Source organism: Rhamphochromis sp. 'chilingali' (assembly GCF_963969265.1).
Source record: "Rhamphochromis sp. 'chilingali' genome assembly, chromosome: 18".
Classification (NCBI taxonomy): Eukaryota; Metazoa; Chordata; class Actinopteri; order Cichliformes; family Cichlidae; genus Rhamphochromis; species Rhamphochromis sp. 'chilingali'.
In genome coordinates, this window is record NC_137945.1 from 7,772,021 (window position 1) to 7,799,811 (window position 27,791).

The following is a 27,791-nucleotide window of genomic DNA, read 5'->3' on the forward strand; positions in this document are numbered from 1 at the left end:
ACATCATACAGCACTAATAATACAAGCTATTTCAGAGACAGCAGCTCATAAGGTTGCTTCATGAGACCCAGGCTCCCAGTCATCCAGAGGCCCCCCAGGGCATGAAAGCCCCAGGAAAACCCCGCAAGGACAACTGCGGCCCCCACTCAGAGAAGAGCAGGGGAGAGCGCTGTGGGCGGGGGTCACCAGCAGGGGAGTATCCTGGCTACCAGGCCGGTAACCTACGTCTGCAGGCTCAGACCCCCCAGCAGCTTTGCATGCAACCGCCAGAAGAACACCATCTGGAAAGCACCAAAGCCCCATCCAGGTCATGACGACCCAGCACCAACCCCCCGCAAGAAACCCACCCCTAGGGAACCCTAAGATGCCTCAAGCCCATGGCATAGAGTAGGTGCATAAGAAACTGTGCTAAAAGTGTAACGATGTGGTGAGAATGTAAACCACTGGTGAGAAAAAAGCATTTATGAAGCACACTTGGAGTTTAACAGAGCAGTTAATGTATTAGTGAGTTTTTGGTAGAAAATTCAGGTTGGCAAAACTGATTTTGTATACATACACTGGAGCGACTACGGCTCAGGAGATACAACGGGTCATTTACTAATCGAGATGGTATTGTGGTTTGACCCCTGCCTCCGACCCGCATGTTGAAATATCCTTGGGCAAGATGCTGAACCCTGTGTTGCCCTCGATGAATCCATCAGTGTTACTGAGTGAATGTAAAAGTGCTTTGGCACGGAACGAAGGCATGAAAAAAGGTATAAATGTGTGTGTGAATGGATGAATGAGGCTTGGTAGTGCTTTGTGTGTTCAAATTGAGTAGAAAAGCGCTATATAAGCACCATTTTCTATTGTTTGGAGGGTTCATTGTCTCATGAAAAAAATGGCAGAGCTGAGCAATGCAAAGAGGGATTTTGTTGCTTTTATAAATAGCAAAACACTTCAGTCACATAATTTATGTCATGCCTGCAGTTTTTAATCTTTTTTTACAGCTTTAATCCCATAAAATGAACCATGAACACATCACAAAGAAAGACAAAACTTGCACACTGCTAACATGCAAAATGATTTTCATGTTCACTTATTTTACCAGGCCAGCACATTCTTAATCCCAACGCAATACATTCGCATAGTGGATCACATCAGAAGCTCCTTCTAATCATATTTCAATGCATAGTTTATCCTCATAGACTACCTTTCTGAGACACAACAGCAAAAACCAAAAAAACAAAACAAAACACTGTGGTAGGACAACTTTCAACCAGAAGACCTAACCATAAAATTTCTCTCTAGGTTTAGACAACAAATGCCTCCCCACGGCATAGCGTAATTGGTCCATTAGCTGGATAAGCTGACAAAAAAAAGATGATTTATGTTAAAATATAACCTTTTACATTTAAATCATACATTAAAACTCATACATTCTTCCAACGGCAACAAACTTTCCTGACATTTCTTTGATTCCACAGTTTTCCATGTCAGTGATAACACCAGCAGACTTATGCCAGGCATAAGCCAGCAGTTGTATGACATCTTTTAAGCATCGCTGTTTGATCAATAGGAGTTGACCCTACTTGTTCAACCACCTAAGAATAACTCGACAAAGCCCTTCTTATAAAAAGTGACCTCCCTAACAATGGCCTCAGGAGGTCATTGTTCGCACAATAACCTACCTTAAGATGAGGGCTTGGCTGAATGTAATTTCAGTCTTTTTTCCACCATCAATCAATCAATCAGGTCATCAATCATGTCGCCCTTTTTAAGACCCGAGATCAAAACAAAGTCTGTTTTGGTTACCTTCTCTGTTTGGTGTTTGCATGCTGTCCCCCATACTTGTATGGGTTCTCTCCAGGTACTTGGTCTTCTTCCAGCAATTCAAAGACATGCTAGTGAAGTTAATTTGAAATTCTAAATACCCGCCTCTCAGCCTACGACGTCTGGGATAGGATCCAGCCTGACTGTGATCCTGACCTGGAGAAGCTGAAAAAAATGCATTGATTTATTGATTTCTCTTCTCATCCTATAAGTGAGAAATATGCCATATGAGTATTTGTTAATGCTTGTATAATATCACGGATGTATTGGTCCTATCGAAGCAATAACTAACAACTTTGTTCTTCAAGTATGAAGACTTAAAAACAAAACAAATCTAATACATTATTTCTGAAGCAAATCTCATGCTGACATGACTGCTGTTTTTATCCAGTCAGAAAAGGTCCATGTTGATGTGTTGAGTGTAGCGAGAAAACTGTCTGTAGATAAATTAGCTTAGTTTGACGTCTCTTTCAAGCTAATGTCTCTTGAGCTTTGCCAGGACAAAATGACCAAAATGATAAGAATGGCCTTGCACAAGGCATTTACTCCGTGCCTAGAGGTACTTTCCAGGATTGTATATTATATAAATGTACACAACAGAAAATGCAATTGTTTCATTCTAAAATTGGATATACTGTGAAAGACACCGAAAATACAGAATTGAGGGTACAGAAACGATATTATACCTCGTACACACTGTCAGACCCCAGCTGAGGAAAAAAGCAGGATATTTTATTCTTACTGCTTGTAACAGAACCCTTTCCCTCCATTACCCACTGTGGGCTGCTCTCACATGGGTCATTAATCACACAAACCCCAATAGTGTCCCTCCTTTAAATTAGCCCACTTTGACTAATGGCAGAAAGGGAAATGTAACATTCTGCCTATTGATATACAGGAGGGAGAAATGCATGTAATGATCCAGAAATTCCAGTTTCAGACAGAACACCCACAAATATCCTCAAATTTCCCCCCAAAGTTCAATTTGAAACTTTATGCACAGTTTGTGCCACATAAGCCATAGTAAATGTCTTGTCAAATGGAAGTTGACTTTTCATGCAATGAAGGGAAATGGCCATTTGGAACAAAGGCCCGTTATTGGAGGTAATATTAAAAGCAATCCATTCTAATCTATGTGATAAGAGGTCTACGGCATTTTTCAAAACCTACTGCATAGGAACCAATAAAAAGGAAGCAGTTGGATATATTGCAGAATCAATATCATATTTAAAGTGCTCGTACAATTTTTTTTGACTAGTATTGTTTTATATTAACAGCCAAGAGCTAGTAGATAAACTTATATCACCCATGGTTTATATGAGCATTTCTACTAGCAATGAAAGCCTGGCGGTCTTTAGCTCAGTCCAAACAGAAATAACAAAAGTGTAATTATGAAGGCATACCACATGATTTACTTTTAAATACTGGTTGAGTGCAAATCGAAACTGAAGTACTGACGAGATTTTGGCACGCGAGCGTGTCGTTTTATTCACAGAATATGCTATATGAGTGCTGAATTTGATGTTAACAACAAATAATCACAAGAGAGACGCTGTGCTGTGCTGTAAAAGGGGACACAGACTGTTTGAGACAAAAAAGGGGGCGAGCTCAGTCTTGGCAAACACAAGGACATCTGGAGAGTAGCAGCTGACTAACAGTTGATTTTCACCTTACACCACATGGTGAGATTTGGATAGACTTTCAGCTGTTTAGCTTTTTCTGGCTCAGTCATTTTGATATGGAATGAAACCAAGCTGCCTTTATTTTGTTTTCTATTTTCATTTCCTTACAATTTCGGTAAATCTATAAAGCATATTCCCTGCGTTTTGTCCATGTTTTAAGGTTTTATACAAATTATACATCTTCCTTTTTGTCATAGTGCGAGCAGCAAAGAAACCCCCGTCAGTTCCCTTGTCTTTAAACTTATTTAACCTTCATCCTCTTTGATCATGTTCTTTTCACAGGAGGCAGCCTCGGTGGCTTCTCTGACCGTGCTGCACAGCGGACTAATGATTAGAACTTCTTTAAATAACGTTAGAAATCCCTTGCTTATTATTTCTCCCTCTGTTCTCCCATTCTATAATGACAAATCTTAGACCTTCAGAGTGTACACAATTATTATTCCTTTTTTCTTTCCTTACCCATGGAGACGTTTCCTGGGTTGTTTGATGAGTGAATCCTCTGTGGTCTTTTTCCATTGTACCTCTAAAATAAAGCACAATTTAAATTAGGTTCTGCTTAGTCTCTCATGTGTTGCACAGTATATTTTCGCCGTCCCACTTTACGGAGGTACAGTTTCTCGTTCAGAGAACTTACTCTGCTACTACCGACTGTTTGTTTTGTCTTTCTAATCGTCTTGCATAATTCCAATCTAAACCCTCTGAACTCTTTAAGGCTCACCAATTTTTCTTCACGGCTAGTTTTCTTTCTTTTCCCCCCCTCACTGTCTCTAGCAGCGATTCAAAGACAGTGTTGATAGGGGTCATGCACACAGAACTCGCCACAGAAATATACTCTGAGAATCGGCTCTTCTTTTAGACACAACAGTTTAACATTTAATCTGCAATTCATCTGAGAGGAAGACAAAGCTGTACACGAGCAAAATACATTTCCAGTTTTACATTAAATTCTCCTTCCTCCCCATACAAGGTATGGTTCCATCCAGAGCTCTGTAATGGTAAATTAGATATTTTATGTGGGTAGCTGGTGGAGTCAGATGTTAGATAATAGCTCCGGTGTCAAAACGAGGCATCAAAAGTTCCCACAACTTCAAAGTGAACAACTTTTGAAAAGATTTCTGACAAATGTTTTTGACAGTGCTGAATATTACTTTTATTTTAGTATCAGCCTTGTGAAAAAATATGTTCAGCATGTGACGCAGACTGCTATTTTCTCTTCTCCCCAAGCTCACATTTGCAACTTCATGCTGTTCACTCCATCAGTTTTTTCTCCCCCCTTCTTCCAGCTCTCTTAAGTATTTCGGTCTTCTTTCAAGTGAGGAAGTCGTATTTCGGGAAGTTTTGGGTCTGGGGTGTGTGCCTGCAAGCGTGCGTGCCTCGCTTTGTCCACGGATCTATAAACATGTCCCTTCCATATCTTCTTTTCACAGACAAGGTCTCTGTGGAAGACAGATCTCCTCTTTCCCTCTGTGCCTCTCTAAACTGTCGTCTAGTCTTTCCAATTTTCCTCCCCAAAGGCCAACAAGAACACATTTCACACATCTGCGGGAGACCCAGTCTGCACCATTTTTCCCTTGCTGTAATTTATTCTTCCTTTAACATCTCCTTTTTCGTATGTTTACCTATCAAGAATAGAATCACTCCGCAACATATGTATGCCACATTTCATGCAACATTTTAGCAATTTCCTCCACAACATGGAGGAGTTTAGATTTATTTATTTTTTCTCCACTTGATCAAACCTTCGGTTAGTGTAAAGCTGTCACCTGGCTAGTTCCTGCATCCTGCTGTATTTTTCAGCAGCTGCACTTCTCAGTATGAAAGTACATCACTCTGTTCAAAAAGTAATGGTGTCAGAAAGGTTTTCTCCAGTGGGCTGAATTGCAAATAGAGCAAATCCTTGCACTTCTAAGCCTTGCCAACAGTTTTGGAGGAGTTTTTCTAAATTCTGTTACATGTTAAAAGACCAACACAAGTGCACACTCTGCCAGATGTGAGTGCATTAAAGAAAGTGTGAGGTTAAATCTACAAGTTTACCGTACGCTCAGTGAGTCAGGGGCTACGTGTGCTGCGACTACCCAAGCAGGCCTAGTCAGACTGGGTGAAAAACACGTCACGGGTCACTTGGCAGGGGTACGTTAATCATACGCGACTGCACAGGTAGCATGATGGGAAACAAATTGAGTGTCATTTCTCACCAGAGGGCTCGGTATCACAAGACAAGCAAAGCTCTGGCCTTACACCCGAGTCCTCGTGTGTCTCATGTCCTGGCTGCAGAGACAAGTGTGACATGACAGACTGTACACCGAAAAGTGGACACTGACAAATAGCTGGGGAAATGTTCCCTTGCAAGAAATGCAGAGAACGTCATTATCTGGAACCCGGTAACACTGGAGCAGATAGAGAGGCGGTCAAAACAGAACTTAATTTCCGGGAGGCTAAAGCACAATATTAATGTGAATGTATCTAATAAATACATCACACGCTGAACACTATTATTTAGTTGCTACACAAACATTTGTTTAATGATATATAGGTCCTTGGTAGTTGCAGCTGCAAATGTAATACGAAGTCTAAAAACAAGCACATAAAATGCAAATTCATATTCACATTTTAATGTACTGTAACATCCAGTCAATTACACGCTGCTCTCGTTGCTCTGTATCCATGGCAGATTTGAGCTTTTGTTATTCAAACATCACTCTAATGTTTGCTGATCAGTAGATGCAGATAATCTTTCTCAGTGATGACAAAGAGATATTCTGATCCAAAAATCTGGAACAACAAAATCCAAGGATTAGATTTCTGCACTGTTTGTTGAGAGGGGCAAATCAGGGGTAAATTAACCTCATATATAACCTCAAATATACAGTAATCTGAGGCTGTTACAGATTGTTAAGATATTTGCTAAACTTCTAAGCCTCTGTTTAGGTGGTGTGAATTAATCAAACATTTATTCCTAAAGACCACCTTAAAAGTCTGGCTGCGTGGAAGCAACAACTAAAGGATAAGACTTTTGTACCACGCTGTAAAATCACATCAAGTGCTAGTTCATTGAGGTTTAACTGACATTGAAAATGCATATCTCATACATATTCTCAAATATAATTGGATTCAAATAAAGTCTCAACCACTCGGCAGCTTTAAAAACCTGTAGTCCAACAAAATAGTATACAGACAACTCACAACAACCTGTTTTACGAGCCCGAATATGTGTGATTGTATGGCGAATTAAATAAAACAAATTACATCCTGACATTAAAGGAAAATGATGAAACCTTTCATTTGACTTATTTTACACATATTATGAGCATGACAAGTCAATATTTACGTGTGCAACATAGCCAAGCTGTCTGCTGTGGAACTGGCTGCACATGAAAATGAAACTTTACAGCTCCCTTACTTTGAGATATAGTTTGAAGAAACATATTTTTCTGTAGCTGCATGCCTGTTTTCAGCTCAGTGACTTTCTGAAGCCTCTGTTCTCTGTCCATCGCTCCATATCTCTGGTGGTGTGTGGACTGAAAATGACGACTCAAATTATGTTTTTTGAAAAAAGTGATCATCTCGTGGCAAATGGATAAACAGGCCTCTCTCTTACATTCGGTAAAGATGTGGGCTAATCAGTCCCGTGTGTCTTTTGAAATTGTCCGCCTTCAGCATCAGCTTTCCTTAGTTTGTGCCATGCTGTGTTAGCTAGCTTGTTACCTTGCAAGTTCAGTGGAGGTAAGCCTGTCTCTGTGCAGACCGCACACAGTCATTTTTAAATTTAGAGAGAAGAATATCATGATAGATGCAGGTTTGATTACTGGCAACTTTAAATTTGTGCCTCAGTAGTCACAAATGAAAAGCCATACAGCTCACGGTAACTGTAAGTTGTTGTCTGGCTCTTGTAGCTGCTGCAGGGTAAATTACTTTGTGCAGTTAGGATGTAAAACACAGAGTCACTTTCATGGCTTGCTATGTGGAACAAGTGAACAGTTTGCCTTGTCAGCAAAAAAAAGTTCCAGCTGGTATAACTATGCAGAGTGAATATGCGTGACTGTATTCAGTACTGTAGGCGACAGGTAAGATCAAAAGAGAAATAGAAAGAAATTCAGGTCTATATAGAAATATGAAAAAATCAGCGATTCAAATGTAGATCAGAGTTGAGTGGCAGATCTTTTGGCTCATGCATGAGTCCAGAAAAAGCCTCTTTTAACTTATTCATGCAGTACTATGTTGTAAAACGTGTGTTTACAGTAGTAGTCTTGCAAAGATGACTGTAAAATCAGGCCTGCGTTTTTAATTAGGATGTGTGGATACACACAAAATTTCTGATATTTAATATTATAAGGGGGCAGGGATAGCTCAGTAGGTAGAGTGGTGGAACCGTGATCGGACAGTCAAAGGTCCGAATCCACTGAACGGCTACCCTGAGGTACCCCTGAGCAAGGTACCGTCCCTACACACTGCTCCCCGGGCGCCCAATGGCTGCCCACTGCTTCACTGAGTGAATGGGTTAAACGCAGAGAGGAATTTCCCCATGGGGATCAATAAAGTATACATTATTATTATCAATTTAAAAACAGGTTCTTCAGTTATAAATAATGATTTAGCCCAATATGATATGTATATAAAGAAGAAACGGAGCCCAAAGCATTTTCCAAAACAGTGACAAAGCACATTTATTTTTGCAAAAATACCAAGACATATTTTAATGGATTTAAATAGTTAGCTTAAAATAAAAAATAATTGAAACAACATCCAAATGGTTTCTACTGCAGCGCGAATCTGACAGGAGCCAACGTGAATGAAAAATGAGTAACACGTTGTAACAGCAGCAGCTTGGAAAGAACTCAATACACAAAACAGCTTTTTGTGTTTCTTCTACCTCAGTGATGCTGGAAATACAATCACCCAAAAATAATTAAAGTCAGGGGCTGATATTCTTTAGGAGATCTCTCCGGAGCCAATGTTTTGTCTGTATTGCAGACAGTTATAAAATGTAGCAAAGTACTATGGTGTAATGAGCATGCGGAACATATGCAAATAGACATTTATGGTATACTGGTTCAATAACTCATAGTGACACAGTTACTGGAATGTATTCATCTGTCTTTTTAATGACTCTCTAGCTATTCATGGAGAAACGTCAAACAAAACTTAATTGTTCTTTATGTGACAGAAAAAGAGTAAAGATTTTAACATCATATACAATACTGTACATAGTGATAGGCATTGATTTCTGCTGGCAGAGATTTCCATCTTGTTGTTTTCAGCGTGACTTTTACCACCGTTACAGCCCTGGCCTTTTCCAAGTCAATTCTGGAAAACTTTTTTAATTCCATTAAGTGTATCTCTCGGCTAAAGTGCTTGACAATCAATAGTCAACCAGACCGTGAAAGTGACCAGACTTGTTCAAATAAATATGATCTTACTGTTGATACTTTTAATTCGTTCTCTGGAAGCTTTCCTTTGTTTTCAAAAGCTTATTGCATGCTGGCTACTGGTATCTGCCTGTCAATGTCTGACTATGCCGACAGATTCAGACTTGGAGGCATCGTAGCGTGATCCATACCGTGACTGGGGTCAACCTGAGGGAGACAGGTGTCAGGGGGACCAACAGGTCCCATGTGGGCAGAGGTTCACCACTAATGCCCCGAGGGCTCCTTTGTGAAAAGCGACAGGAGGGGGAAGAGGCGGGCTGAATACTGATGATGTCAGCTTCCATGTGCACAGACTGAAAGTGAGAGCAGCAGGCGGTCGGAGAAAAGAGGGCACGGATGCGATATTCTGTTTATTTCCATATTACCTGAAGAACTGGAAAACCTAATCTCAAAATTTTATGCACTACTTGCATCATTTTAAACAAAGATTAAATACATCAAATGGTGACTTGCAGAAAACTGAGAGACTCTTTTTAATTAGAGCAGGCATGTAGAGAGAATATAATTTGGGTGCTTATCAGCACAGTGCAGCTGGATACAGCAAATTTATCACAGTTGCTCACATCTCTGTGATAAGGTGTTCCTCCTCGGCCTGGTGTATATTCAAATAAGACACTGAGTGAATCCCGGTAAGCTGTCTGACAGATTGTTATTGCCAACAGAGTGAAACAAGCAACTTGTGAGTCATTCTTCACACCCCTTTGCATTTACTACCCTGCAGAATACTCCTTTATTCTCTACTTTCCTGTATCGAGAATGTGTTTCATACCATCAGAAAATTTTTGGATTAGTGTTGAGATGATCTTTCTCAAGCTGTACCATGAGATTGTAAAAGTACTCTGGCACTGAGAGAGAAGGCCAAATAAATGGAAGTCTTTGTTTGCATCTAAGGTACAGCAGTTTGGAGTAAGCGTGCTATAAAGCTTACAAAGGTCCCAGTGGGGTCAAGGTGACAGAAATGTCAAGGCAAAGCATATATTGTAGTATTTTTCATACTACAGATCGGTGCTAGGGAAAAACTATTCTGAGAGATGCAGAAGTGTGCTCTGGTTTATCGAATTAGTGCAATAATTGTTTTAAACGTTTGCAAAAATGAATAATAAAAAAATAATATTGTACTCACATTGAGATTCTGATAATATTAATATTATTTAAAAAGTAGCAGTATTACCAACTACTCTGCATTATTTTCTGAGAAATGAAGTTATTATTCCAAAATTTTTCAAAAGAAGGAAAAGAAAAAAATGAAAACACAAAAGCAGCCCTGCTTTTCTGAATAAATGAAACAATTGAAAATTCTGCAAGAAGCTCTTACCTGCATTGAAAGGCTTCTGGTGGCTGCTGCTAATAAGCCTGACATACCAACAAGGCTTTAGGATTTCAAATACAGGCTCAAGAAAGCTGAGGATGTGTGGTATTAAGGTCACATATCAAATTATGGCATGTAACTGTTTGCCTGAACACATCAGACACAGAGATAGAAACAGTGATGTAGCAAGCAGAGATCACAGAAAGTCAAAGACAAACAGCAGTGAAGCCAAATAACATGAAGAACAATGGGGACATAAAGTGGGAGTGTCCCGAGTTACACTTTTCTCACTGACTGAAGTGAACACCAATGAAAGTGAAGGATCCCATATGGAAAAGAAATCGTAAAAACGTATAAAAGACTTGCATAAGATGTGGCCTACTTCATATAGTGAATCATATAAGGCTTATATGATTTACTCATGAAAGTGGCCACTTTCTCATTACTTTCATATATTGTTTTAGTCAACACGTTCTCACTCCCAACTCGTCAAACGTGTGACGCATGGTCAGGCTCCCTCTGCTGCACTTATGGACACGCAGGGTACCCCTCTCGCGTCGGGAATTGACGTGAAGGGTCCTCCGATTGAAAAGATTGCCGGGAAGTGCCTGTTGTCGGTATATTTAGACATTTTCCAAATCACATTGTAGTGACGTATACAGAACACAATAAATTATATAATGTAAACAACTACCTGAAAAACAGGTAGAACGATACTTTTGTATGGTTTATTGCATTTACGGAGGGAGTGATGTATGCTGGGTAATGGCACAGCTAGCGACTGGGTGACTTTATTCACCCGCTTCGGCTGTTATCAGTCCATACATTAGCGTTATTAGCACAAACCAGTCCCATAGATATGGGCCATCTCCTGCTAGATTGTTCAGAAGGTTGTTCTCATCCATCCAGATGGAGGATCACTAACAGGAGCGTGGGAAGACTCGAGAATCCACTCTGGCTGGAATCCGGTGGATATGCAGTGTGTACAGGTAAGACCATTTAAACGGACAGCATTTATAGAATGACTATTAAAAGTCAGCGAGTGTCAGTAATGTTAATGTGGTTATGTTAGTAATACACCGAGTGCTAATATAACAGCTTTAAGATGCATTTGTAGATGTTATTACGTGTTTTACCGTCTTTATGGTGCTAGCTTAAAGTTACGGTGTAAACGTTAGCTTATATTGGAGGAAAGCTGTTACTGGTTAAACGATGTTAGCACAGAAATATTAGCTTCTGTCATGACTGATGAAGTTACCAGTTAATAAAGTTTTCAGTAAAGTGTTTAATCGCAGCCACAGATTGACAGCAAATATCTCGGTTAGCTTCAGTGCATCTATAATAAATATGTGCAAGTTTCAGTGCTTCGTTTAAACTGTATGATACTTGTACTGACCCAGGGTCAGTGTAAAATACAATCCTAGCTGTGTGAACAAAGCCTGGCTCCTTTAATCCTGCATGACAAACCTCAGGATGCAGGTTATTATTACTCTTTCCTGCTGGCACACCTGTCACACCTGAGAGTCAGCTAGAAACGTACAGTGACGTGGACATCATGCAAAGACTGCCAGACTCTGTAATACTGCAAATGATCAGTGACTCAGGTTGACACTAAACTTTAAACGGTACCTCTGTGTCTCTGTGTGCTGAACATTTAGGATTGAGTCAGGCTGCATTGACTGTGGGACTTTAATGTGTTAAAAGCAGGTTGAAGACGGCTCAGAAACATTTGAAGATTAAAATTTAGCATTATGGCTGCTGGTGGTTTGTAAAGCCTCTACTCAGCTGTATTTTTGTTACTAATTTATGTTTGTTGTTGTTTAACACAGATTTCAGAAGAGCAAATATGCTTAATAGTTTAACTAGATTTCATTTGTCAGTGTGGGACTGCTGAGTCACCTGAAGAACTCATTTCATTCATTCTCCACATGATGTTCATTTACAGAAATGTTTCACAGGAACTGATTCCTCCCAAAGGTTGAACTAGTGTGTTTCCATAGATTACCTCTGTATGAATGTACTTCTTAAATGAAGGCAAGTGTTTGTCCTTTGTTGTTCCTCAGGTACAGTACGTGATATCAAGGGCAGGCGGTCAACACTGGGGGTAGACAAGAAGCAGACGTACTTCCAAGAGGGAGCTGCAGTGAGGTCAGAGGTCAGAATCTGAAACAGCTCAGGTTCATATTTTAGAGGTTATAAAAAATCAAAATGTATTTATAAAGAAACCTTTAAATAATAGTCATAATTATGATTATTATAAGAAATATCAAACATTTAAGTGGATTTTCTGTTACACATATTGTGTTAGCCCTGCAATAAACTGGCAGCCTGTCTTTTTCCTGTATCAGCTGGGATAGGCTTCATCCTCCCGCAACCCTGAATTGGATACATTGTATTCCAATTATGTAATCTGATCATTTACAAACTCAAGGTTTATAATCAAAATGTAAGTAATAATTATAAAATGGAATAGCAGAAATAAGTGTGACATGAATGTAAATGTGTGAGCTGACATAGAGGACAGCTACATGTAGTCTGAAAAACCTTTGTTGTCAAGTTTGCTGGTATATCAGCACGAGATCTTCTTACATAGAAGAGACATTAAAGTCTCTAACTCAGTGAAGCATTATTGGTCCCGTCTGTTTGGATAAATATAGTAAGTTGATGTATGTCCATTTATTGACACATTATCTTAAGTGCTTATCCAGCTCAGGATCACAGTGGAGCTGCAGCTGGATATGTTCACTAAATAAACCTTACAAAAGTCAACAATAAACCTGCATCCATGTACGTTGTTGTCCACAGGATGAGAAAATCAAACTGGAAGACTGTGGAACATGTTAATAAATGTTTGTGTGTTTATGCCTGTGTCTTTCACAGGAGGCGCTGGAAGGTTTCCCTAATAGTTCCTGGTGAATCAAAGCAGAACCATAAAGGTTGCTGGATTGCATGATGGCCTTACCCCTGAGCAGTCATCCTGTTACAGGAGGAACCAGTTAGAAGCTGTTTTCAAAGTAGCTGAGCAGATTTCATCTCAAGTAAGCAATTAAGTGTTTGTTTATCTGTTCTGCCACTTAAAGAGCATTTAAGGACGTCTTTCGAGTGTCCAGTTGAATTAATTCTACTGGCTCTCATGGTCATTTGTGATTATAGACATATTTTTCATGTTCATCCAGCTATTTAGTAAATTCTATCTATTTAGTAATATCCGTCAGCTATAAAATGTAATATAAATATAAAAATATCTAAATATCTCCTGCCCTTTATATTTTAATGATGTAAGTCTGTTTACATTAGCATTCCTCACATATCAATGAGATGCTGTACAGTACAATCCTGCTGACACAGCAGAGGGATAACGACGGCTATTCAACATCGTTACACGACACATTCGAGCTGCATGATGCAGACAAAGTGACTAAATCATCTTTTTTGTGGTTTATTGTCTTCAAACCAGCAGACAAAGCTGATGGCAGAAGATGTCGGAGAAGAACTTCAGGCCGTGTACTGAAAAGGTATTTTTTTCTTGTTATCAAAAGACATTTGGAGTGACGGCTTCTACAACTGGTTGTGCTAAAGTAAAGCTTACAGTCTAAGAAACCACAGTGTTGATATTCAGCACAAAGAGAAAAGCTCACTTGTTTGAATTAATTTACAATCATAGTTTTATAAATTCTGACTGTAAAGAGCTTTTACAGCTTTGATATTGTTTGACACTCGATATCAGGTGATAGGGTTTAATTTAAAGGTTTCTGTGTCCCAATGAGCCATTTACACTGATCAGTGTCAGTTTAACTGTAACACATTCATTATTTAGATTCAACAAAGAAATAACTGAATGTAAAAAAATGGCAGCCCTCAGGCAGGTTTATAGAGATATATGCATGCATTATGAAATTTATGTATCCCAGATAATTGTTATACATCTAGTCATGGCAGACCTACCTCTTCCTCCCAAGTTAACTGCAACCCAAAAGAACTAGTGGGGCTATTTACACACTCACAACCAGTGTGGGGTAAAAAGAGCCACCAAAAAGCTGTCAGCCACAGATGTGCTAGAAGAGTTAGAAACTCTACTTATGGAGAAACTTTCTAAGTCTAACAGGGGACAGGTACTCCTGCCCAAATAACATGATATAACCCCACATACAGCCCAGCCATAAAGTGAACCAAGTCATTTAGTTAAAGACAGCATGGGACCAAATGCATGTAACCAGCCTGCACCAACCTGACATTTCTTCCTCCTGAATTAAATGAATGAATGGATGAAAGTTAAATGACTACAAACCTAAAGCCACTAGTTCCCACACTGGAGCTCCCTGACACTGTGTGTTAACCGTATTTAGCTTGTATCAACAGTTGTAACAGGCTAAGCCAACCTGAGACACTGCATTGAATGATTGTTCCTGTCTTAATGGTTTCAGCTCAGATGTTCTGCTTTTTCCTTTCAGTAGATCAAAGCAGCTCGTGCTCCTTCTGCTTCCAATTTAGAAGAAGAAGAAGAAGAAGGCGAAGGCTTCAGCGAAGTGGCGTTCATGGTCTCAGTGAACAGTCACGGTCACACACTGCATGTGGTTTTAAAAGCAACATGTCTGTTCACCACAACAATGGAGATGTGTAATATTAGTGCAGCTACGGTTTGTTTTTGAACATCAGTTCTGTTTTCTACTTTGATCACTTAGACCAAAAAAGTGTTGTTTTCAGATTCTTTCTTTTACATCTATAAACCACCTGTTCATTTTTTTATTACAATTAGTTTCACATGAATGTTAGTGTTTCCTTTATGATCTTTTAATGCTTACACTACACTGTACACGTCTACATTAGAGACATTTCTGTTGACTCAGAGTTGTGAAATGTTCTTTTATTTGATGCACAATATGAAGTTCATAATTTTCTTACAAATAAAACTCTAATGACAAACATGAACAGCTGTGCTTATTTCTGAGACATGAGTTTCTGAATGTGTTCATATTTAGACAGTGTGCATCTGTCTGCTGAAACTGTAATGGTGAACCTGAGGTGATGGTCAACAGAAGGCAAATATAAAACAATATTGAAGTAATGTCTTTACCCTCTGCAGCGTGTGGACGCTGTGCACACAATCACCTTATTCACTGTAGTAAACGTGCACCGCTAGCTCACGTGACTGACTGTCTCCATGGTTACATCGTATATTATTAGCTATGCAAACAGCTTCCAAAGATACCGCCATAGCTCTCTGCAGCTGTAACACTTAAACACTTTGCAAATCATTTCATGTTTTTGATAGTTATGAAGACAGAATATGTTTTTAAGGTCATGCTAGGCGGTTGCTATGGTGGTTGCTGTGGACTTGGCTGGACCGCGTCCGATTCCTGTTATTAGCTGTCCGCCGCAGGAAGGCTGCGTTCCATTTACAAGTAGTGACAGTCTGCCGCAACTCGAACTCAAACCCCGCTTTGTTCTTTAATTATAGGCCTTTTATAGCCGTTCATGACACGCACACACACACATAAAGCATTTGCCTCACCATGAGAATGCAACTTTACCTAACTTAACCTTAAAGTATCTGATATAGGATAGAAAAATGAAGCAACCAGAGATTTAATGATGAAGACTCTGGGTTCTGTAGTTCACGTTTTACAGTCCTGAATGACTCTTTGCATATGATTTATTGAAGAGGACTTTAGAATGCACTTTACATTTAGACTGTTGCTGTTTAATTTTTTACATTGTTGCCGTGTTATGTCATGAATAAGGTTCACCTGCTGGGGGTTTGATGGATCAGCTGGACAATACAGTCAAAGACAGACTTCATTCATCATATGCAAGAATCCTAGTTGGATTTTTGTTGTCACTCGTGTTTTTGAACCAAATATTGAAAACAATTCTGACAGACTGGATACCTGGTCAGGGTGTACATTACCTTGTACTCAAGCATCCCAGGACAGAGCCCTGCCCCACCATGAGCCTGGGTGGATACGTGGTTATAATATAAAAGGACCGATACTGAATATGAATATTTCATGAAAATTGAATTATAATACGAATTAGTAATAAGGGTTTCTCTGCGCCCTTATCTACCCCATACTCAAAGAGCTGCGGGCAGAGAGGGTGACAGGAGAGGATGGCACTGAAGAGAAGATGCTCGGTTTCTGGAGTCTCCTGGTCCTGTCAGTATTAGTAGGATGCATCTGCTGTGTCTTCTCGTGGATGCTCACCTACCTTGACTCGTTCCAGCGTGGTATGGATTTCCCAACACTGCAGACAGTGGCCCACGTCAGAGACGTTTAATATTGATTACATATGTCTGAATTGCTAACCCTAACCCTAGCTCAACAGACCACAGTGCCCTGGACTGTCAGTATTATTACATGCTGTGAACATAAGTAGCTTTGATCACAGTTTGTTGTAAAAGAGAAGGAATATTGGAAAAAAGATCAACATTGTGATATTATTTCTTCCAAACTGACCAGAAACATGCTTGTCAGACTCTCACAGCAAAGGATCAGACTCACTGTGCATGACAGCTCAGGCCAATTATGTCTGTTAGATTGTCAGCTGTTTAGTGCTTCTGTACAGTTAGGGTCACCGTCTCTATTTCAGAATAATTAATATGCGGAAAACACTAAAAGTTGATTGTCTTCCAATATTCTAGCATAATTAAAAAACTTTGACTTTAAGTACATATTATTAGTCCTAATGCCAGCATGATTCTTCATAACTCCTGCTTTGAAATACTGAACTTTAAAATTTACCTGATGAAAGATCATTTACAGTGGCACTCTGTCAGGATCATTCTGACTGTAAGATCACTGTATTAATCTGAATCCTTCTGAAATGTGCTGTGAATGAATGCTGATGCAACTCACTGTGGGAAAGCTGTTAATAAAATGAATCTGTGACACATGCAACACATTCACAGAGGAAGAGGACACAAAGGGAGGACACGCAGAGGCTGTGTTGAAGTCAGAAATCCAAATCTTTATTAAAAAACAGGCGGCGGTTACAAACAGGAAGGACAAGCAGTCCATCAAACAGTCTACAGGGTCAAACATACAGAGAATTCAAACAGCAGTAAAAAATAACTGGACACTGAAAAACATAAAGCAATGTGTGACGCAATAGAAGGAAGCAGCGCAATATATTCACTGAATTATCATCAATTACAAAAGAGAAAAACGACGATTTCTAAGGATCATTTTCTTAAATGCAGTTAGAGTGTGGCTGGTAAAGATGGAAACATACAGAATGTAAACTGTGTGAGTTTGTGAACTTTGTTAGTAACAAATGAGGTAAAAAAAACCAAAACAGACAAAACACAGAAAGAGGCTCTCAGTATTCATTAATAATTAGAAAGAAAAATTCTGGTCGTGGATTTTTACAGTCTTAGTTCCACTCGCTGTCATCATTATAATCATCATGATCAATGGCGAGGTCCTGAGGTGGGTGGGGCTGTCTCTGGTGATGTCACCATGAAGGAACAGCATCTGGCACGTGTTGGTGAAACATCCCAGTACACTGGTGTAGTTTCCTCTCCAGCTGTTTGACATGTGACACTTGAACATTAAGGGGAAGAAGAAGAAACAGTGTTAGGTCAGGTGACCACTTGGTTTCTAAAGTAACTGACAGGAAGTAACCAGGCCGTTAGAAATGGATGGCATGTGTTTAGAGTTACTGTAGTTGGGTAACTCTACTTACCAAAAGCAGAAGCACACAGATGAAGGATCAGATGCTGAATGTTGCAGGAACATGCTCATGTGTGGTGGTCATTCAGTGCTGCTCCGGCAGGTTAGACAGTCCAAGACTGATATGCTGCCCATCTGAGAGTTTGAAAACACACATGCAAAGATTTATTTTGTATTACAGTCAAAGTTGGATGTTCATTTTTGTCCTTTAAAAATGTTTGTGTATTTGAAAGCACTAACATTTAAGGATGACTCTAATCGTCTCTCTCTAAGAGTGTCTCCTTTAAAGGGGAGACAAGTGTATCCACTGATCCACGTCACTTTACCTGGATGATGACTCCTCTCTCCCTCACTCAGAAACACTCCTAATATAACCAAGCAAATAAATAATATTGAAGATTTACTTACATCATTACAAAAACAGCAAAAACATCTCCCTTTGATTCCATTTCTCCATTCCTGCTGAACATCAGGCAACAAATATCTCAATAAATCACAGTAAAATGTAAAGCACATGTTTTCTCTGCTTTGTCTAACCTCTGCAGAGCCTCTGTCAAGAAAAACATAACTGTAAGCATAAAACAAATATACATTCATAACACGTCACTGGACAAACCTCGGTCAGTTGATTTCCTCTGTGCAGTGCAGACGAGCATCAGTCAGCGAGTGACTCTGCTGGTTCTTCTGAGGAAACACCACCGTCTCTCCACACCGTCACCATCTGTGAGCACAAACTGCTGCTCTGCCAGCATGTAGGAATCACATATCACACACACAAGGGTGAAGAAACATCAGAGCTCAACTTTGGATACTTTAGATCTAAACAGATCAAAGCAACTCTTAGTTTCAACAATCAGTGAAAAGACAAACAATGATACCAAACTGATTCTGTATGAATACAATATGGTATTTTCAATACAGCTGTCAAATTAATTTATTAAAACTAATACAGATATATGTATATTTCTTTTGATAAATTAGTTTGCTAAATTATAAGAATATATTTTTATTTTTTTTTCATTTAACAATTGCAACTGAAAGAAATTAAATATTGAACAAAAATATATTGTCACATTCTGAGCATGCTCAGCACGCTGACAGACTTGAAGTTGCTACAGATTTTAAGAAGTGATAATTATAGGGAAGAAACTTCTCTTTTTCATCCGTTTAATCAAACATTTGATGCCTCAGCTGTCTCAGTCTATAGCGTTCTGCAACTACAACTAACCTGAAGCTTGGATTTGGCTGCAGGTGCCCCTGTACATCCTTCTCAGCAGCACACATGTGGGTACCATTTAATCACACTTCTTCCTGAGCTTTGCTTCATCACAAGACCAAAGGTGGCATCCCGTGTCAGTCTTATCATCATCCAGAAGAAACATTTGAAGAAACATCATGGAAAAGAAACATTTACGCGCCTCCTGGTTTTGTTTTCTGATCCTGCAAAAAGACTGAGGACAACAAAGCCCAGAGAACACGAGATACACAACATCCAACATTCAGACTCAACAGCCTCCATAAATGAAGAGCACCAGGTTGGTTCAGTTATAGTAGATATGAGCATACTTCACATTACTGGGTATGAATAATAATGAGGAGGCAAACTTTGAAGATGCAGAGCATGATGTCCCATCATCAGACTGTAAACAAACATCCACCAGGCTTCTTTGTTGGCAAAATTGATGATTCTCCCATCAGGGATCAGTAGAGTGTAGAAGCAGCAGTCACTGAAATATTACCGTTTCAGATAAGAAATCTAGCACATAAAAGCCAGGGTGGGAGGGATCTCTGCAAACTGACTTACCTCTGCAAGTGTGAAGCTCAACAAAAATCTGACTCTCCAGTCACAGACAAACAAAAAACTCCAGCTGGGAGATAGAAAACGCTGTCTGGGTCCTGCTGGATGTTGCTGGTCAGAGTCCCACATTAGCAGAGTGCTTCTTGGTCCCACTGACCCATGTGGACAGCGACTGTGGAGAACTGTTCTGGAAAACAGAGAAGAGAATTAAAATGACAAAAAGCCAAACAGGATTTCCACAAAGACTCTCTTGGAATCAGCAATCAAAAAAATCACTGGTTCATATTTCAATTAAATATGAACAGGTTCCTCAAATGTACGCAGTTCAGATCTGATTTAATTTAATTTCCTTCACACAGCACATTTGTCCAGGCTGACAGGTAAACATAGAATTAATCTCAGGTAACATGACTCATAGTAGAGATTCAGTAAGAAGGATTGCAGGCTCTAATATTATTACCACACAATCCAAGGACACACCAACAGCTCAGATTTGTAGAACTATTTAAACAAATGTCTTCTGAATATTCAATTCAGGTTCACAGTGGGAGGGTGGGGGGGTCGTGGAATTTTAGAAATAAAGTCTGCAACACAGAAAGAGCTGTGATCAAGCTATTTATTACTGCGCCAACACACATCAAACATCACAGTTCAGTCATGTCAGCGCTGCCACAGAAGTTGTGCTCCTCCTCCTTTATGCATTCCAAGGAAGAGGGAGGAAGTTACAAACTGATCCTACCACACTTCAACGGATCAATGGTTAAGCTGTTTTGTGCCCTTGGCCTTATCAGCACCTGTAAAGGGAGTTGTTTTCTCAAACTGCTGACGCTGAAGTAAGTTCATCTAGTTTTAGAAACTTTCACTGAACAGTCTATAACAGTGTCACAACTAAGCATATGCATAAGCACTATTTAAAATCTATTTAAAATTAATGTAAGTTTGCTGCAGCTGTATGTATGAACATGTGTTTCTGTGCTCACAGTCCACCTCTCAGGAACCTGCAGTTCACTTTTACTCTACTTTAAACAGACCTCACAAAAGGCTGATGTGGCTGGATCAGTAGTCTGATTTAAGTACGATACCTTTGGCCAGGGATTACTCTGGTGCATCGCTTCACTGCAGTCTTACGCATTTTCCCCACACCTGAATAAAAAATACTGATATATACAAATAACAGCTTCAGCTGATGCAGCCTGACTCAATCCTAGATGTTCAGCACACAGAGACACAGAGGTGCCGTTTAAAGTTTAGTGTTAACCTGAGTCACTGATCATTTGCAGTATTACAGAGTCTGGCAGTCTTTGCATGATGTCCACGTCACTGTAAGTTTCTAGCTGACTCTCAGGTGTGACAGGTGTGCCAGCAGGAAAGAGTAATAATAACCTGCATCCTGAGGTTTGTCATGCAGGATTAAAGGAGCCAGGCTTTGTTCACACAGCTAGGATTGTATTTTACACTGACCCTGGGTCAGTATAAGTATCATACAGTTTAAACGAAGCACTGAAACTTGCACATATTTATTATAGATGCACTGAAGCTAATCGAGATATTTGCTGTCAATCTGTGGCTGCGATTAAACACTTTACTGAAAACTTTATTAACTGGTAACTTCATCAGTCATGACAGAAGCTAATATTTCTGTGCTAACATCGTTTAACCAGTAACAGCTTTCCTCCAATATAAGCTAACGTTTACACCGTAACTTTAAGCTAGCACCATAAAGACGGTAAAACACGTAATAACATCTACAAATGCATCTTAAAGCTGTTATATTAGCACTCGGTGTATTACTAACATAACCACATTAACATTACTGACACTCGCTGACTTTTAATAGTCATTCTATAAATGCTGTCCGTTTAAATGGTCTTACCTGTACACACTGCATATCCACCGGATTCCAGCCAGAGTGGATTCTCGAGTCTTCCCACGCTCCTGTTAGTGATCCTCCATCTGGATGGATGAGAACAACCTTCTGAACAATCTAGCAGGAGATGGCCCATATCTATGGGACTGGTTTGTGCTAATAACGCTAATGTATGGACTGATAACAGCCGAAGCGGGTGAATAAAGTCACCCAGTCGCTAGCTGTGCCATTACCCAGCATACATCACTCCCTCCGTAAATGCAATAAACCATACAAAAGTATCGTTCTACCTGTTTTTCAGGTAGTTGTTTACATTATATAATTTATTGTGTTCTGTATACGTCACTACAATGTGATTTGGAAAATGTCTAAATATACCGACAACAGGCACTTCCCGGCAATCTCTTCAATCGGAGGACCCTTCACGTGAAGGGGTACCCTGCGCGTCCATAAGTGCAGCAGAGGGAGCCTGACCATGCGTCACACGTTTGACGAGTTGGGAGTGAGAACGTGTTGTTTTAGTAAGTATCCAAAACATACAAGTTTCATTTATATAATTTTTCAAGGGATCTTATATCTGTTTTCACTCTTGTATGCTTTTCATACAAGTTTCACACAAGACAGATACACACTTTATAAGATTTATATATATATCGTTTCCATATGGGATAGTACCTGACATATGACAGAATGCTAAAATATATTTGTGGTTGCAGGCCCAGAGACTAGTCGGCGATACCCTTGCAACCCCTGGTCACTAAGTAAAAATTTTCATTCTCCTATTGTTTGGGAAATGCTTGCAGGAAGCTGCTGCCACTCGCTATGTGAAACCGGCTGCAACGGGGTACAAGGGTATAAACCTTCCTGCTTCAATCACTGCTGCAATTACCTGTAGTTTGCATGGAAGATTTTTTCTGCAGTACTAGTTACAGTCCTGGAGTGGCCTAGCCAGTCTCCAGACCTCAACCCCATAGAAAATCTGTGGCGGGAGTTGAAAGTCCGTGTTGCTCGGCGACAGCCCCAAAACATCACTGCTCTCGAGAAGATCTGCATGGAGGAATGGGCCAAAATACCAGCTACTGTGTGTGCAAACCTGGTAAAGACCTATAGTAAACGTTTGACCTCTGTTATTGCCAACAAAGGTTATGTTACAAAGTATTGAGTTGTATTTTTGTTATTGACCAAATACTTATTTTCCACCCTAATTTACGAATAAATTCTTTACAAATCCTACCATGTGGATTCATGGATTTTTTTTTCACATTCTGTCTCTCACAGTTGAAGTGTACCTCTGGTGCAAATTGCTGACCTCTGTCATCATTTTAAGTGGGGGAACTTGCACAATCGGTGGCTGACTAAATACTTTTTACCCCACTGTATGTGCTTTCTTTAATACTATACATGTGATACAGTGCAACTGAGTTGAGCCACAAAACTAAAATGTTGGACAGCCGGATGCTTGCTAGACGTTATGATATTATTAGGAAAATTTTTTGAAACTGTTCACGTCTAGTGGCATGTTATCATTGCCACTTTCAGATTCCATTACAATTTCACATTATTCTTGCATGTTATTTATTAACTCTTGGGTGAAGCAGTGCCACCAGTAGTTGCAGCTTTAGCCGAGTTACACTCCTATTCCCCCAGGCAAGTGTGAAATAACTCGGAAATATCCACTCCAAGGGGAAGGTGAAGGAAATGAAAAAGATGACACCTTCACACCTTCAGCTCTTTTGCAGTTCTTTGCCGCTGAGTTGGATGTTGGCTTTGAGATGAATGCTGTTGAAAAGAGCTGTATGAAATTTGTGCATTCATTTTTTCAATGTTTTGATGCACAGCTGATGAATTATTTCAGGTTTTGCTGTTGTGTGATAATACAACACATAACAAAAGGTTTCAGAACTTTTTAGACACTTCCTATAATCGTTGCATCAGGATAGCAGATGCCCCACAGTGGCTTTCAATAGGTGAACGATAGGTGTGAACGATCTTGATTTTTGAATTAGTCTCTGAGGATATAATCTCTATAATTCCAGCATATGAATTATAAAGAAAGAACAAGATTGCTCTATAAAATCTATGGTTAAGATTTAGAAAAGTCAAACTGCTTGTCTACATAAACAGAAATGTTGTTATGGTTAAAGGATTGTGACTGCTGAAGAAAATCTCAGCTAAATGCTGCACACCTCTGCATGCAATATTTTTAATGCACTGCAAACAGATATAAAATGCATTATAATAGCATAAATAGTAGTGGTGTGCGATACTGCATATTTTGGTATCGATCCGATATTGGCCGGTATCGCCAATACTGATACCGATAGTTTTCAATAAATAAGGTGGATGTGCCATTGAATTGCTAAATCTCAATTAATTTTATGACCTTAAGAGTTTTTTTTGTGATGTTTCCTTTTTTATTATTAAATAGTTAAAACGGTAAAAAAAAAGTAAAGAATCAATCTCACCAGGCTAGTATCGATCTGATACCGATGCCGACTTGGTATCGATACAATCAATACTTGGATCAATCTGCCCACCACTAATAAATAGGCCAAATGAACAGAAAGCGCATTTACAGTATACATTTATAGAGTATAAATATATAGTTATTCAATCCACCTACTAAGAACCTAATATGTTGATTTCTGTCTATCTATGATAATAAATAAGGAAAAGTTTAACAGTTTAACTTTAAAGGAATTGCATCATTTTCTCTTATGGTGACATACAAATTACACATCCTCGACAGATATCAAGACCAATTAAATTACATCTGTTTGAAATTACTCAAAGCCCAATTAAATTTAATGGAACAAGGTAAAAGTCATTCTGTCAAAATCAGCATGTGCTCTTTCACATTAACACATTAAAAGCCCTCCGCATCAAGTCTATATTTGACAAATACATGGAGGCATGTGAGCATGAGGACCATGTGACACATTTTCACAGGCATGTCTCTGGATTGCTGTGTTACACCTGTAAATAATTTTATCATCCAGATTGATGGACGTCAGACCTTCCCAAGTAATACAGCAGCCATCTGGTGAGTCTTAGCGCTGTGATAGAAAAATTGCTACTGCTCCAGTAAAGTACTGATGTGAGAGTCTCTACAGGAAAGGCGAATGCTAGTCAAGATTGTTCTTGTTTTGACAAACACAGCAGTATTGACTTTGAGAGTGAATTATGATGACCTCTGGTGTAGGGATGTCAGCCACACCAGCAGAGAGAGTTAAGTCCTTCTCTCTGACTTCTACAGAGTCTGAAATGCCTCTGGAACACAAACACATAAAAATCCAGTGAGCAGAGTGACTCAGAAGGATTTCTTAAAGATTAAATACTTGTGCCCTTGCAGTTTAAGTCACTAGTGATTGTCCAATAGTGTTGTTTTTAGGCATGTGAGAGCTTTGCGATTAGATCTTTTTCCATCTGTGTGTGGGGGTATATTTATGCCACCCTTTGAAGACACTTTTCTCTGGCACATTACCGTGCCATTAAATATTCTAAGGGCTGGGGGAAAAAAAGCAGATTTTACTGACAAGTTAAACACAAGCTGTGTGTCACAGCCAGTGCGATGTTTATTATTAGTATTTGTTTTGCATGGATTCCCAAGACCTGTTGCTGACTCTAAGCCTGGGGGAAGCTTTGGTGCTGCAGCATTTTCTGTGATTTTACACTTCACTTGGCTGTACAGCTAAGAGCAAGATAAAACAACACATCTATCCAAGGCCTGGGAGTCTGTTTCATACCTATCATTTCTCCCTAAAAGGACAATGTACCCATGAGGGAACGCCTCAATGATTACAAAATAAATCGCACAGGCAAGAGACCACATGAGCGGAGCAGAAAAATATGAAAGAGCACACAGCGTGTGTGTGTGTGTTTTAGGCCAGATATTAGAAAGTCATGTGGGACCAAACTGAAATAAAGTTTAATGGATGATTAATCGCTGTCCACAGTGAGGGGTGTGACTGTTTAGTGGGGCATGTAAGATAGGTTAAAGGATTAAGGAGAGGACCAGGTGGCACTTAGGCCCCTAACAGGGCTCTGTTTGTGATCGTGCCAGAGCAGCAGCTTAAGACCTTTTCTGATTAGCAGTCACAGCAGGCCACTCCCTCTGCAAATGCTAACTTTACATGTACATTTATCTGCTGCAGTACTTTCTTTATAGTTTCCTTTTGCCTTCAGCATAGTGGAAGTTTGCCTCTAAAAGTTTTGACTTTGGCTTGTTTCAATTCATATTGTTTAAAAGTAAACTTTTCCACAGTGGTTTAGACAAAGGAGAACGCTGAACATCAATAACCCTCACGCCCTTACAAGGATTTTCAGCCTAGATGAGGATAAACTCTTGTCATATTGATTGTTTTCTCTTCATACTTATCATATTTCATTTTGTCCGTGTTTCCACAGTTAATATTCCTAGTACAGAATGACAGATCGTACGGGGTTTCTTTTTATCTCTCACACGCTGAAGTCAAGCAGAGCAGGAGAATAATAAAAGACAGTTCATAATATCAGTCATTGTGAATCACAGCTTCTAAGCATATCCATGGACTCTCAGCGCTGAAATGCAGACATCTCTTCACAGGCAATAAATATTTCTGTAAAGCACTCAGTATCTCCAACTCACTAAATATATCTTTCCTCCTCTCGCCAAATAAAGCTCCACACTGTAGCTCTTTAGGCAGTTTCTCCTTCCTGCCAGTTTTTTGTAGCAAATGCCAACAGCAAACAAAAATATGTTATTGGCCGGCACAAGTGCATCGCAATCCATCATAAACGTGTTACTGTTTTAAATGCATATAATCATCAGTTATAATCATAACTTAAATAAAGGTAGCTTTTGGGTCACGTTGTAGATAAAAATGGGTGTAATTCCTAAACAGTTGGAGTAATTCCTTGAATTAAAAGTGAAAGTCAGTTTCCAGCCACATTGCAACCGTTTTAGGTACCACTTTACAATAAGGCTCCCCTTATAGATGCTAATAAATAGTTTATAGCTATATTATTAATTAATTTGTAAATGCTTTATAAACTGCCAGCCACTTCATCTGAGCACTGTAACAAAAAATAATTTCCCCCAGGGATCAATAAAGTATTCTGATTCTGATTCTGATCATCGATCATATCTACTTGTCTGAGCCTGAGCCCTTGTGAAAATCTGTGATAGAAATTGAGGCAATTATTACTTACTGAGGCCCTAATTTTATTTCACAAGTCTCGTATTGGTGTTCAATTATGAAAGGTGCATTGCTATTAATGTCTACTTCTACATATACCTGTAAATGAACGTCATCCAACTGAAAAGAGATGTTTTTGATTTCTCAAAGAGGGAGCCAGTTCTAATTGTTCTGGAAACTCTCCTATGACTTGCTCTTTTGCAACACCTGAGAACATATCAATGAGTTAAGTAAAGAAATGGACCCTTAAACAAGAGCATTAATTGAAAAGATAATCACAAAATTAAGTATGAAGAAAATAATAATGAAAAGAGGTTAATGCTCCCTCTTGCATTGATAACCGAAATATTTTGTTATATTTACTACATGCACTACATTATCATGCATTATACATACCACATATATTGGTCTTTCTTCACCACGGAAATCATTTTCATCTTATGGTGACAAACAGGACATCTAAGCTTCTTTTTTAGCAGGTGTTTCTTCTGCAGCCATTTAATGAGCCTTAGTGCCTTATATTTAGTTTGTTTTCCTTCTATTCTGGCGCGCAATCTCATTCCCAAAGACATTCTGGTGGAAAAAAATGAGTAATTTATTTTATTATCACCTCGAAACACCGTAAAATACTCTATGGGAGTCTAGTGCAAATCGGTTCAGAGTTAAAGAACTTCACATGCTATATAAAACAAGCCCTATAATCAAAAATAGTCCCACGCAAAAAAAGAGGATTGTCTCACCTGTTATAATGTATCTCCGACTTTGTTATGTAGATCTAACCCGCTGGATTCTTGCTAAAAAAATATGTTCTGCTGCCAAAGGGAGGGAAAACAAATTTAATTTAAACGCAGAGGAGCTTATACAACCATCCAATCACAGTTAACTTTATTAAGGAAAGCCCCTCCTCTCAGAGCGTGACAGGCAGTGGAGCGCTCTGGAAGGTCAAGCCAAAGGGGCACGAACAGACACACTGAAGGCGCTCGTTCAAGTTGCTGCGCCATGGATGGAGCAGAAGATAAAAATTTGTGTGCGTCTGCGACTTACACAGTT

General features: G+C 39.3%; 2 protein-coding genes and 1 long non-coding RNA gene across 25 annotated transcripts in view; 1 reads left to right on the forward strand and 2 right to left on the reverse strand.

Moving 5' to 3' along the window:
- Positions 1 to 15,152, forward strand: part of LOC308386431 (uncharacterized protein) — a 50,469-nt gene extending 35,317 nt beyond the window's left edge. The window contains exons 1-6 of one of the 8 annotated variants that reach the window (XM_080865955.1): positions 10,611 to 10,842; positions 11,139 to 11,218; positions 12,293 to 12,384; positions 13,110 to 13,267; positions 13,687 to 13,744; positions 14,681 to 15,152. In XM_080865955.1, coding sequence (XP_080722081.1) covers positions 10,760 to 10,842; positions 11,139 to 11,218; positions 12,293 to 12,384; positions 13,110 to 13,145 — 291 coding nt within the window. In that variant the 5' untranslated portion in view covers positions 10,611 to 10,759 and the 3' untranslated portion in view covers positions 13,146 to 13,267; positions 13,687 to 13,744; positions 14,681 to 15,152. Of the gene's footprint in view, positions 1 to 10,610; positions 10,847 to 11,138; positions 11,219 to 12,292; positions 12,385 to 13,109; positions 13,268 to 13,686; positions 13,745 to 14,680 lie in introns of those variants that run through there. The other 7 variants (XM_080865956.1, XM_080865951.1, XM_080865953.1 and 4 more) reach the window with 7 other exon arrangements.
- On the reverse strand, positions 1,049 to 10,545 carry LOC308386430 (uncharacterized protein). The gene is made up of 4 exons (XM_080865950.1): positions 10,236 to 10,545; positions 3,954 to 4,017; positions 1,795 to 1,977; positions 1,049 to 1,348 (listed from the first exon to the last, which is right to left on the reverse strand). The coding sequence occupies exons 1-4, from the start codon at positions 10,278 to 10,280 to the stop codon at positions 1,293 to 1,295; spliced, it is 348 nt and encodes a 115-aa protein (XP_080722076.1). The 5' UTR covers positions 10,281 to 10,545; the 3' UTR covers positions 1,049 to 1,292.
- Positions 15,153 to 17,377: 2,225 nt separating the features above from the next.
- LOC308385308 lies at positions 17,378 to 27,608 on the reverse strand. Of its 16 annotated transcripts, none has more exons than XR_013969485.1 (10): positions 27,482 to 27,608; positions 27,138 to 27,314; positions 26,841 to 26,948; positions 21,571 to 21,650; positions 19,704 to 19,879; positions 19,128 to 19,626; positions 18,516 to 18,636; positions 18,308 to 18,358; positions 17,913 to 18,034; positions 17,378 to 17,770 (listed from the first exon to the last, which is right to left on the reverse strand). It is a non-coding gene; the product is annotated as an uncharacterized lncRNA (long non-coding RNA). The 16 variants fall into 16 exon arrangements; XR_013969486.1 differs by having other exon boundaries at positions 19,704 to 19,884; XR_013969483.1 differs by lacking the exon at positions 26,841 to 26,948.
- Between the last annotated feature and the right edge of the window lie 183 nt (positions 27,609 to 27,791).

Coding starts and splice junctions, on each gene's coding strand:
- LOC308386430 (XM_080865950.1), bottom strand. CDS start 10,280: ATGTCAGGCTTATTAGCAGCAGCCACCAGAAGCCTTTCAATGCAG. Junction 1,978..3,953: donor CCCAGGAAACGTCTCCATGG/GTAAGGAAAGAA, acceptor CATTTTTTTCAG/CTTCTCCAGGTCAGGATCAC. Junction 1,349..1,794: donor GCAAACACCAAACAGAGAAG/GTAACCAAAACA, acceptor TTTTTTTGTCAG/CTTATCCAGCTAATGGACCA.